The sequence below is a fragment of the Tupaia chinensis genome, unplaced genomic scaffold (genome assembly GCF_000334495.1).
Source record: "Tupaia chinensis unplaced genomic scaffold, TupChi_1.0 Scaffold000067_2, whole genome shotgun sequence".
Classification (NCBI taxonomy): domain Eukaryota; kingdom Metazoa; phylum Chordata; class Mammalia; order Scandentia; family Tupaiidae; genus Tupaia; species Tupaia belangeri.
Window position 1 is genome coordinate 665,510 of NW_006159527.1, and position 11,661 is coordinate 677,170.

General features: G+C 48.5%; 1 protein-coding gene and 1 long non-coding RNA gene across 2 annotated transcripts in view; both read left to right on the forward strand.

Annotated features, from left to right (window-relative positions):
• ZSWIM9 (zinc finger SWIM-type containing 9) overlaps window positions 1–2,504 on the forward strand; it is a 22,617-nt gene extending 20,113 nt beyond the window's left edge. Inside the window, exon 4 of the mRNA XM_027767315.1 lies at window positions 40–2,504. Coding sequence (XP_027623116.1) covers window positions 40–1,722 — 1,683 coding nt within the window. The 3' untranslated portion in view covers window positions 1,723–2,504. The remainder of the gene's footprint in view (window positions 1–39) is intronic.
• Window positions 2,505–6,790: 4,286 nt separating this feature from the next.
• On the forward strand, window positions 6,791–11,375 carry LOC114005626 (uncharacterized). Its single transcript, XR_003547460.1, has 2 exons — window positions 6,791–6,994; window positions 10,100–11,375. It is a non-coding gene; the product is annotated as an uncharacterized LOC114005626 (long non-coding RNA).
• Window positions 11,376–11,661: the final 286 nt, after the last annotated feature.

Sequence of the window (11,661 nt, forward strand, 5' to 3'; positions counted from 1 at the left end):
GCCGGGCCCGCCCCCCCCCCGCCCGCCGCCTATGCCGAGGCGCTGGCGGAGCTGCGAGCCCATGGCCCTGCGGCATTCGTCGACTACTTCGAGCGAAACTGGGCGCCCCGCCGCGATATGTGGGTGCGTTTCCGTGCCTTTGAGGCAGCCCGCGATCTGGACGCTTGTGCCCTGGTGCGCGGCCACCGCCGCCGACTGCTTCGACACCTCAGCCCCTCTCGCAGCGTGGCGCAGTGCCTTCACGACCTGGTGGCTATGCAGTGGGCCGACGCGTCTGTGGAGTCGGTGCCCGAGGGCTCAGACAGCGGGTGTGTTTGGCTGGAGGACTATGCAGGGAGAAAGGCTCAGGCGGAGAACGAGACAGTGAGGGGCCTAGAGATCAGAGAATGGAGAGGGTCTTTGAAAGAAGGGAGTATTTGCAGTGGGGCCCAGTTGGTGAAAGAGTGGGCAAGAGGTCTGGAGACCAGAGGCCAGGGCGGGGCCCTGTTGGAAAGTGAGGAGAGCAGGTTGCAAATGAGAGCTCGGAGAGGGGCTCAGTTAGAGAACCAGAAGGTGACGGGACTAGGTGGTGTCTGGAGAGGGTCCCAGTTGGACAAAGAACATCTGAGAGGGCCAGAGATCAGAGACTGGAGGGGGGCCCAGTCTGAGGGTGAGAAATATTGGGGACTGGAAAGTTATGCCTGGAGAGGGGCCCGTTTGGAGGACCAGAGGCTAAGGGGATTAGAGGAGTGTACCTGGAGGATGGACCTGTTGGGGGATCAAAAGATTAAGGTGCCGGAGACTGCAGACGGGAGGGGGACCCACTTGGAGAATGAGAGGGCCAGGAGTCTTGAGGGAAGCCCCTGGAGAGGGGCCCAGTTACATGAGGAAAGGGCAGATGGACTAAAAATCAGAGACTGCAAGGCACCCCAGTTTGATGCAGAGAAGAGCCGGGAGCTAGAGGTTAGAACCTGGAGGGGTGTCCGTTTGGAGAAGCCCTCGGAGTTGGCCCCTGAGAATGGAGACCAAAGGGGGGCCCACTGGGCAGACAAGAAGAGGAGAGAGACAGGGATTGCAGAGCAGAGAGGAGTGAGGTTGAGGATCAAAAGAAGGGGCCTGGAGGACATGGTTCTGGGCCAGGCAGGTGGCACAAGTGTTGCTGGCATGGAGAACGGAGACAGAGGGGCAGGCCGGTGCGCAGGCCCCAACAGCAGAGAACAAGGGCTGGAGTGGGGGAACACAGGAGGGAGGTGTCTGGGGCCTGAGAGTGGCATCTTAGCCGGCACCACTGCAGGGACTGTGTTTGAGGGCAGTCTGGAATGGGCAGCCATGAGGACTGAGTGCCTGGCTGCAGGGGACAGCCCTCAGGAAGGAGGTGAAGAAGGCCCAAGGGAACCAAAGAGGCTTTGCCACCCTGCGGGAGAGGAAGGGGTGGACTGGGAGCCCCTGGCCAAATTCCGAGCAGCCTGTGGACCAGAGCTGGCAGACCTGGTGGCCGAGGAGCTGGCCTTTGCCAGGCAACATGGGATTCAGGGTTTCCACTGGACTGGAGCTGGCTTTGCCCTTAAAGACGGCACCTCGGACTTCTACCTGGACAGGGCCCTGACGCGCTGCAGCTGCTCTATCCACGCGGCCCGGCACCTACCCTGCCGACACCTTTTCGCAGCACGCCTCCTCACCGGAGCAGCCTTATTCCACATGGACCTGCTCAGGGATTGCTGGGGGAGAGCCCCTGAGCCCTGACCCTGCAGGCCCCTGCCCAGCACTCTCCACTGTGAGAGCAGAGGGCATTCTTTGATCCCAAAGATAAGGCTGAAGCCAGGTCCGCTGGCCACCCTCTGGGTCATGCAAGGACCTCCTCTTGGCTGTCTCCTTCTCTGGGACTGAGGGCAAGTTGGCAGTGGTCTCAGGACCTGGAGCCAGAGCTGGGGGCGGTGTTGATGGCCAGGGTGGGTTCTGAGGGAAGCCCTCAGTATGGGAAATGTGTGACAAGAGGTGTGGACAGGGTCTGGCCCAGGCGGAGGAAGGGAAGAGGCAGAGCTGCAGGGGGGGATGTTGAGGTTAGGGGCGCACAACAAGATGTGGGCAGAGACCAGAAGGAGTCAGCTGACCCATCTGGGGAGCACTGGGGCAAAGGGAGGAAATATAGTACTTGACAGATAGGGGTAGGGGAGGAAAGACGGAAGAGGAAACAAGTAAAGGAGGGAGGACCCGAGAAGAGGCAGAAATGGAGAAAATGAGGAAAACCATGAGAGGCAGAGGGGTGGGGGTGGGGGAGACAAGGATGGTGGAGAGGGAAGGGCAAAGGGAGAGGAGACAAAGGTAAGTGTGGGCGATGGGAGAGAAGAAGTGGGAGGCAAGCAATTTGGGTATTTGTCTAAGCCCTTTCCTCTTCTGGTTGGTCTTTCCTGGAAGAGAGTGTGAGAGAGGGCAGCGGGAGTCTAGTCTGGAGAAATGGGTGGAGATTCCAGCCAGGGAGGGAAACTGTCTGGGGCAGTGTGCTTTGAGATTGGAATAAAACATTACTTGGGTTTCTGTGCTGAGTTCTTGTCTTCTGGTGAAGGGTGAGCGCCAGATCCAGAGGAGAGTTGAGATGACCCAGCATTTCTGCAGTCTTTCTATCAGCAAGGCGCACGGGGCCAGAGATGGAGCAGCCACGACGAATTCATCTCCATGACAGCTCTGGCCTCATCCTCCCCAACCTGGACAGTGCACTGAGGTGGCAACTCCCTGACACCCATCAGTTCAACCCTCAGATGATTGGCTCAGACCAGTCTGTCCTTGTCAGTGATTGGTTTAAGACTGGGGCCAGCTGGTGACTGAGTAGTAACGCAGCACTCTGTGATGGTGGACCCACATGGGGGAGTTTTGGGTTCGCTTCCTGACGCCTCCCTGTACCTGCCTCCCATGTACATGCCCACAATCTGTGATGGCCAAGACAGGGTGGACTGTGGTGTGATGGCTGTGTTGGGTCTCTCTCTCTCTCTCTCATGGAAGTAAAAGAAAGACAGAAAGAATGGGCATGTGACCCAATCCCAGCAAATGAGTCCGCTGAGATGAGGGAGGGAGGCTTCTAACAAAGATTCCAAGACGGGAGGCCCAGAATGAGATGGCCAGGCCTTACCTGCTTACAACCACCTTGAATGGTATAACGAAGCCCACACTGAGGATGACAGCGCTAGGAGATACAATCTGGATCCTTGACTAAAAGCCAGCTCCAACTTGGGAGTTCTTGAGTAAAATAAATTTTAATGATTAAGAAGTTCAAGTTGGGGTTTGAGTTAGGATTTCCATTGTGACAACTAATGAAAAGGACTTCATTCTACTGCAGATGACAAGATTCAGGTTGAAGTGGCTCTGCACTTTCTTTCTTTTTTTTGGAGAGGTTTTTTGCAATAGGGCATGTGCGCTCGCCAGAAAGACAGAGACAGAAATGCCTGGCGTGAGTTTAAGCCACCGGGTTCAGGACTCAAACTGTGGTCAACTACATGGGAGTCCAGTGACATAACCATTACACCAACTGCTGGTCCCATGGTTCTGCACTTTCAAACTTTAATTTGAACGTGCATCATATGGGCACCTGGGAGATACAGGAGGTCTGGGTGTGGTCTGAAATGCCAGCGAGCTCTCTGATGATACAGTTGCTTATGGATCCTGGAGTATACTTTGAGCAGTTTTGAATAGCAATGAAGGAGCTTAAGATAGAAGACAGCTCAGTGGTTCAAGAAGTGACACACCTTGGGACCAACAGATGGTGTAATGGTGATTTGTGGTTCGAGTCCCAGACCTGGCAGCTTGAAACAATGCTGGATGTGTGCGTGTGCATGTCTTAAATCCTGAGAGAATGGAGGCGAAGGGACTGTGGCATGGCCGTCCCCCTGGGAGGTGATGTCTCACTTTCTGTCTATCTCTCTGGCGAGTGCACGTGCCCTATAGCAAAACTCTCTCTCTCAATAAAAAAAGAAGCAAAAGGCCTCAACTGAAGCTTAGTTCAGGGGATCAGGCAAGGTCAGAGGACCAGGAAAGGTCAAGGTCAGGTTTTCCTCCCTCACTTCAGCTCTTTGCATGATGAATTCCTTCAAAATAAGGCCCTCTCTTTTGGCTGAGAATAAGAGCAGCCGTAAGCCCCAATCTCACATGTTCCTGTCTTGATCCACAAAAACCTTTCTTCTGGGCCAGTGGGTGGCATAGTTAAGGCATTGGATCCTACACAGCTCACTCCATAGTTCAAGTCCCAGACCTGCTGGCTTGAAAATCACACCAGGCGTGTGTGTGTGTATGTGTGTGTGTGTGTGTGTGTGTGCTTGCCCAAAATCCCAAGAGGAGAAGGTATTGCAGTGTGGTCATCCTCCCTTTGGGGGTGATTTCTCACTTTCTCTCTCTCCTCCCAGGAAGCACACACACCTTGTGGCAAAAAATATATATATATAAACTAACTAAAAAAACTAAAAAATACACCTTTCTCCCAGTATCCTTATAGTAAATCTCAAGTACAAAACCAAAATGGATTTATAAAGGGTATCAGTTACCTATGGCTAGAGAGAGAAATGAGAAATCACATTCCTCCCTGGGGGGCAGGGGGAGGGCACTACACTACAATCTCTTCTTCATTCTCTTCTCAGGACTTGGGCATGCGCACACACGTGCCTAGCATGTGTTTCAAGCGACTGCGTCTGGGACTTGAACTGCAAAATTGGCCATGTGGGATCCAGATACCGTAACCCTGCATGGCACCTGCTGGGCCCCAGAAATAATGTTTAATTTGGGCACCCCTTGGCCGGTTAAGATGGATGATGCACAGAATTAACCACTGCTCTGTTAAAACACAGATTGCAGAGTTCCACCCCCAGAGTTTTAATCGAATGGGTTTGAGGTAGGGCCTGAGAGTTTGTAGGTCTAACACATTCCCGGATGATTCTGATGCTTCTGTTCAAAGACCACACATGGGAAAAACCACTGGAAGCACACTCAGGAAAGTCACTGGATCTGACAGACATGCACCTATCCCTGGAACAGTTCAGTAGGGCAGACTGGACACATGGGCACACAGAGAGCAGGGAGGAGGGCCCCGGGCAGGCAAACACAATAGCAGTCCAGTCCAGACCAATATCCCAAAGCTCTCCATTAGCCTGTTTTAACATTAGATTCTTAAATGTGAATTACCTGGAAACTGAATTAATTCATTAATTTATTCACGAAGTAATCCAGAGGGGCCTGGGAGGGTAAGTGCTTGGCCCATTATACTGTGTACATTGAAGAAAGGTCAGAGAATGGTGGGTCGGAGTATGATAGGGAGAGACATGGGTAGGAAGAGCAGCAGGGCCTTATAGGTAGAGAAGGAGCAACGAGAAGCCTTCAAAAAGTTTTGAACACAGGCATGACTTGGTTGGATGTATTGGGTTGCTGGGAAGGTCATGATGCATTTTAGCATAGAAAAACAGAAAAACATGACTTTGTCAACGATCTTATATATCAGAATAAATTTTACTCTCGCGGCCTTACTGTGAAGAATAGATTGGATGTGAGTCCAGAGAAGAAGAGATTTATGATCAGTAAAATAGGCGGGGGCATAAGGCTCTTCACAGAAGGGGACCTTTGCCAGGAAAAGAGAATGACAAAAGTGCCTTCTTGGCCCAGGAAACAGCATGTGTAACAGTGTTTTGCTCTTGGGGAAAGCAAGAGAAAACCCAAAGGTCAGTGGCTCTTAGGCCACTATATACCCCACATGCCCAGCTCACAAGTAAAATCAGTCCCTTCAGGCCTCTGCTCAAATGTCACCTTCTCCCAAAGGCTATCTCTGAGCAGTCTGTCTAAATAGTCCTCTAATCCCTTTCTCTGCTTTATTCTTCACTTATCACTACCTGGAATTATACTGCAATAGCTATTTACCAATTTAGCACTGTAATTAAGCTTATCGAGTATGAAGCCAGACTACCTATGTTCAGACTCCACCTCCACAACTTCTTTGCTATGTGATCTTCAGGTGCTTGACCTATATTGTAGTTTGAGGGTCATAATAGTACTATCTCATGTGACTTTGTAAGGGTAAATGAGTTGGTATGTATGTATCAATGTTCTAACATTGCCTCATTTCCACTTTCCCGAAGCATCCCAACTACTGAGTAACATACTACTTTCTCCAATGATCTCTGTTCACCATTTTTAATAGTCAGTCTTCTGCCAGATGATGGCATTGACCCAGCAGTAAACTGCAATTGCTCTGCAGGGCTAACCCACATGGGAAGGTTCTTGGCTGGCATCCAGAGACCTCCCTGAATGCACTGGACACTGATCCATGGCTTGCTAAGGCTGAGGATGGATTGTGTGGTCAGAACATATTGGGGGTGCTGTTTGTGTCTACATTTTTCTTACTGTCTTTCTCATTCATGAAACAAAGAATAAACTAAAAAACAATCTCCTACCACCAAAATATAAGCTCTACTTTGTTTTCCGTGATATCTTCAGTGCCTAGAACAATTCCTGGTGCAAAGTAAACTTTGAGTTATGAAGATGAAAGACTAAAAATAGCGGATTGGCTAGTGGAGGTAGGCTTCACTCTTCATTGCTGCTATGATGACAGTCGTGCCTGCTCCAAGATGCCCAACTTCAGCAAACATGCTCCTACTTTCATCTGGCTCATCCTTTGGCTACCTGTATCGCCCTCCATAGCGGCCAGAAAACTACAGCTCCCAGCAGGCTAAGCGCGGCCAGCGCTTTGTGCCCAAGCCCTTTTGCTGAGCGTGAGCGCCTGCGTAGTAGAATTCGCTGACTCAGAGTTCCAAACGCGCATGTGCAAGCTGCTGCGCGCTTAGTTGGGGGGAGGGGGGAGAGATTCCTGTACTGGTTGAGCCTCGTGGGGACCCCCTCAGCTTCCCGGGTTCCAGGAAACTGGGTTGCGGGGCCACGGTCCCAGGGCCGTTGTCTCCGAGTGTGTGTAGGGTGGGGTTGGGACCGAGGCCCTGCTCTGGTTTCCACGGTGACGGGCCATTTCGGCGCACGGGAGGGGAAGCCAAAGGTTAGCGTTGCCATGGTAACCCCGGAGTGGGCGGAGCGGTGGGGAGGAGAAGGGGTTAGGGATATCGCGGTAGGAATTGGAGGAGCCACCCGGGAGCTGGCCTGTTCGCGGAGGAATGGAGAGTGATGGAGGAACTGGTTTGAAGTGAGGGGAGTCGGGGTGATAATAGGGGAACGGGGGTATTATGAAGGAGTGGGACTGTTTTGGTAAAATCATATGTAATAAGGGGATGTGGGAAGATCAGTGAAAAATCGGTGTTAGGTAACTGGAATGCTTTGGGGGAAGTGAAAACGCAGATGGCAAAAATGCGGTGTTAAACGCCGTTATCATTCTGTGAGCTACTGTGTGTCAGGCACCACTGCATGTTGTGAATACATGGTGAGCAGGACCGGCTGCAGAGGGACCCGGGGTTTTGTGGAGGCGTCGGGGTTATAGGACAGGGCCTGCTGTGCCCTATGGGAGCGACGCACGCCGTTGGGAAGAACTGGAGCTGTAAGAAGTCGGAGGTTTTGTGTGAGAATGAGATATTCTATAAATTGTGGCACTATTTATAGAAGGTCCGTTAAATACCAACCTCTAGGAGGCACTGGGAATTCCTTAGTGATTGCGAAGCCAGTCATAGCTAGAGTTGCTGGATTTAGGAGGAAAACAGTGCCTGGTTGAATATGAATGGCAGGTAATGAATAATATTTTATCTGACATTCACATTTAACTGGGCACCCTGTATTTTTTCCTTTTTTTTTTTAAAGAGGTTTGTGCCATAGGGTGCATGTGCTCATTGACAGAGACAGTGAGAGGGAAAGTGAGAAATCACCTCCCAGGAGTGTTGGCCACCCAGCAATCCCTTCTCCTCGAGGGATCTTGGCACTTTTGCACATGTGCCTGGCATGATTTTCAAGCCACTGGGTCCTGGACTTGAACTACGGTCAGCCATGTGGGAGTCCAGCAACATAACTGCTATGCCATGTGCTGGCCCAGGCACCCTGTATTTTATCTGGCAACTCTGATTATGGGGAATTGGGATGTTTGTGAAGAGTGAATTATTACAGGGGATGTGGGCACTAGAGAGTGATCAGGTTGTAGGAGGAGCTGAAGGGTCAGAAAAAGTAGGTGTGCTGAAGCCAACACTAAGCTCAACACTTTCTCTGTGCTGGGTACTGCGCTAAGTGCTTTTACCTTAAAACTGTTTAGGATGGAAACTTAACCACATACGGTTGTAAAACAGACCCGACTAAGCTGCCTCTACCCATCACTGCTTTACATGAGAGCCTTATTGAAGCCTCACCATTCTAAGCAGTAGCATTACTGTTACACTCCATTTTGCAGATAAGGAAACAGATATTAAATAAGTTGACCAAAGTGGCAGACCAGGATCTCGCCCTTGAGTTTGGGCTCTCCACTGCCACATAACATGTAAATTCTCCCTGGGAAAAAAAGGATAGGGAGGGAAGCATGCTGGGAGCAATGAGCAGTTAAGGTATAAAAGGAGGGTTAGCTAATTGGGCTGTTTGAGCATTGCATAATGCCCTTGTGTTACAGGATTGTCCTGAGACTGAGTGGAGGCTGGAGGGAGCCCTGGGACGTTTGGGGAGGGCAGAAGAGTTCGGTGTTTGCGCCGGGCGCGTGTGCGTGCATGCCCAAGATCCCGAGAGGAGAATGGAGGAGAAGGGATTGCGGTGTGACCATCCCCCCTGGGGGGTGATTTCTCGCTTTCTGTCTCTATGTCTCTCTCTGTCTGTCTGGCGAGCGCACGCGCCCTACAATGAAAATCTCTCAAAAAAAAAAAAAAAAAAGAGTTCGGTGTTTGGCGGTGGTATGGCAAGTTATGTAGCTATGCTGGCCAGGATGGTAGCAGCTAACTACATGTGGATACGGTAGATTAATTGTAATGAAGCAAACATTTCAGTTCCTTAGTCACACTATTTTAAGCACTCAATAATCCCTACAGTATTTAGGACAGTAATGGTTTAGAACATCCCCATCATCACAGAAAGTTCTGGTGGACAGAATTGGGATGTAATAGAGCATGTAGAAGGGTTCCCCTTCCTTTCTCACTTTACCTCGTTTCATGCCTTTCTGCCTCCTCTGCTTCACCTGTAGGTGGCTCCACCTGTTCTCACACAGGCCAGGCTTGGTCCATTTTCACCCTGGCTGTTTCCTCTGCCAGAATGCTCATCCAGCTCTTTGCACTTAGAGTTTAACTGTCATCTCCCCAAAGAGGATTTCCTTGACTGTCCTATTTAAAAGTCACATCAACCCCTTCCCACTGGCAGCATCTGCCCCATCCCCTGAAATTTGATCAGTACATATAAAATTATCTTGTTCATTTATCAGTTAACCTTTTCATGGAGGGGGGGGGCGGGGGGTTAGGGGGAGACCTTGTCTTGTTCACCATGAAAAATTCCAGTGCCTGGAAATATGCCTGCTAAGGAGATACTAAAATTATGTTGATTAAATGAATGGAGGCTATTCAGAATTGAAGAGCAGCAACGTAATAGGGGAGATTAGGGTGTTAGAGAAACACAGTTGAAGGGAGTTGGAGGAATGTAAGAGAGGAATTGATTCTGGAAATTTGAGCAATAAAGGAGGAACTGGAGCTCCAGGGAGGAAAGAGGACAACAGGAAATAAGTGAGGGGTGGTAGAGGAAGACTTGGGATATTCTATGTAAACGCCTAGTACCTTACTTTCCTCATCTATGGGATGGGGTTAAAAATCGAATCTGCAAGAGATCATCAAAAAGTCCATAGAGGGCCCGCAGATAGGATGGTGGTTAAGGCAGATGAACTCCACATATGAACTCTATATGGCTGACTGTGGGTTTTAGTCCTGGGCCTGGTGACTTAAAAATCATGCCGTGTGTGTGTGCACACGCTCTGAGAGGAGAATGGAGAAGGGATTATAGCACAGCCACCACCTCCTGGGGGAATTGATTTCTTACTTTCCTTGTCTTCCTGTCAATCTGTTTCTGTCTCTTTCTAGCAAGCACACATGTCATATAGAAAATAATAATAATAACCCATAGAAAATGTGTATTGTGAAGAAACTGCATGAATTTTTAAAATTGCATCAAAATAAATTTGTACTAATGTGTTAAATCTGAACAGGAGATAGTTTGAAGCACTAAGAAGGATAAAACATCAATTTGAAAAGAGCCCCTATCAGGACAACATGAATTCTGCTAAGATTGAAGCAAGAACAAACATCAAATTTATGGTGAAGCTTGGGTGGAAGAATGGTGAAATCATTGATGCTTTACAAAAAGTTTATGGGGAACAAGCCCCAAAGAAATCAGCAGTTTACAAATGGGTAACTCGTTTTAGGAAGGGACGAGATGATGTTGAAGATGATGCCCGCAGTGGCAGACCATCCACGTCAATTTGTGAGGAAAAAATTAATCTTGTCCGTGCCCTAATTGAAGAGGACCAACAATTAACAGCAGAAACAATAGCCAATACTATAGACATCTCGATTGGTTCAGCGTACACAATTCTGACTGAAAAATTAAAGTTGAGCAAATTTTCTGCGCGATGGGTGCCTAAACTATTGTGTCCAGATCAGCTGCAGACCAGAGCAGAGATTTCAATGGAAATTTTAAATATGTGGTATCGAGATCCTGAAGCATTTCTTCGAAGAATCGTAACAGGGGATGATACATGGTTGTACAGGTGTGATCCTGACGACAAAGCATAATCAAAGCAACAGCTTCTAAGAGTTGGAAATGGTCTGGTCAAAGCAAAAGTTGATGGGTTAAGAATGAAAGTCATTGGCAACAGTTCTGTGGGCTGCTCAAGGCGTTTTACTTGTTGACTTTCCGGAAGGCCAAAGAATAATTATCTGCTTATTATGAGAGGTGTTTTGAGAAAGATAGCTGAAGATTTAGCAGGAAAACACCTGGGAAAACTTCACCAGAGTCCTTCTCCATCATGACAGTGATCTTGCTCATTCTTATCAAGCAAGGGCAATTTTGCAAGATGGGAAATGACAGTCCTGATTTAGCTCCTTCTGAGTTGTTTGTTTTCTAATCTTAAAAAAAAAAAATCTTTACAGAGTACTCATTTTTCTTCAGTTAATAATGTAAAAAAGACTGCATTGACATGGTTAAATTCCCAGCACCCTTAGTTCTTTGGAACTGGACTAAATGACTGGTATCGTTGCTTATAAAAGTAGCTTGAACTTGATGGAGCTTGTTGAGAAATAAAGTTTATATTTTTAATTTTTGTTTTAATTCCATTTTTCTCAAACTTTTTGAAGCTTCCTTGTATTTTACAAGCATGTTGTACAGATTCAGTAAGTTTATATTTATATAGTACTGGGCATATTGTTACTACTGCATCCATGTTACCTAGAGCTACTAAAATAAACGATTGTTGTTGTTATCAATTAAGGTCTTTTGTCGTATTAGCAGAGAATAAAAGGATTGCAGTTCAGCCTGGATGAAGAAAACCTATGTCAAGTACCTGGTACTTAATAGATGATCAATTAATTGAAATCCTTTCTTGATTTTTTTTTTTTTTTTCTGAGAAGATTTTGCCTTAGGTGTGGTGCATTCGTGCTTGCTTGTAGGACTGGGGGAGTGGGGGTAGGGACAGAGACAATGAGAAGGAAAGTGAGAAATCACCTAGGAGGATGGCCATGCTGCAATCCCTCTTCCATTCTCCTCCCAGGA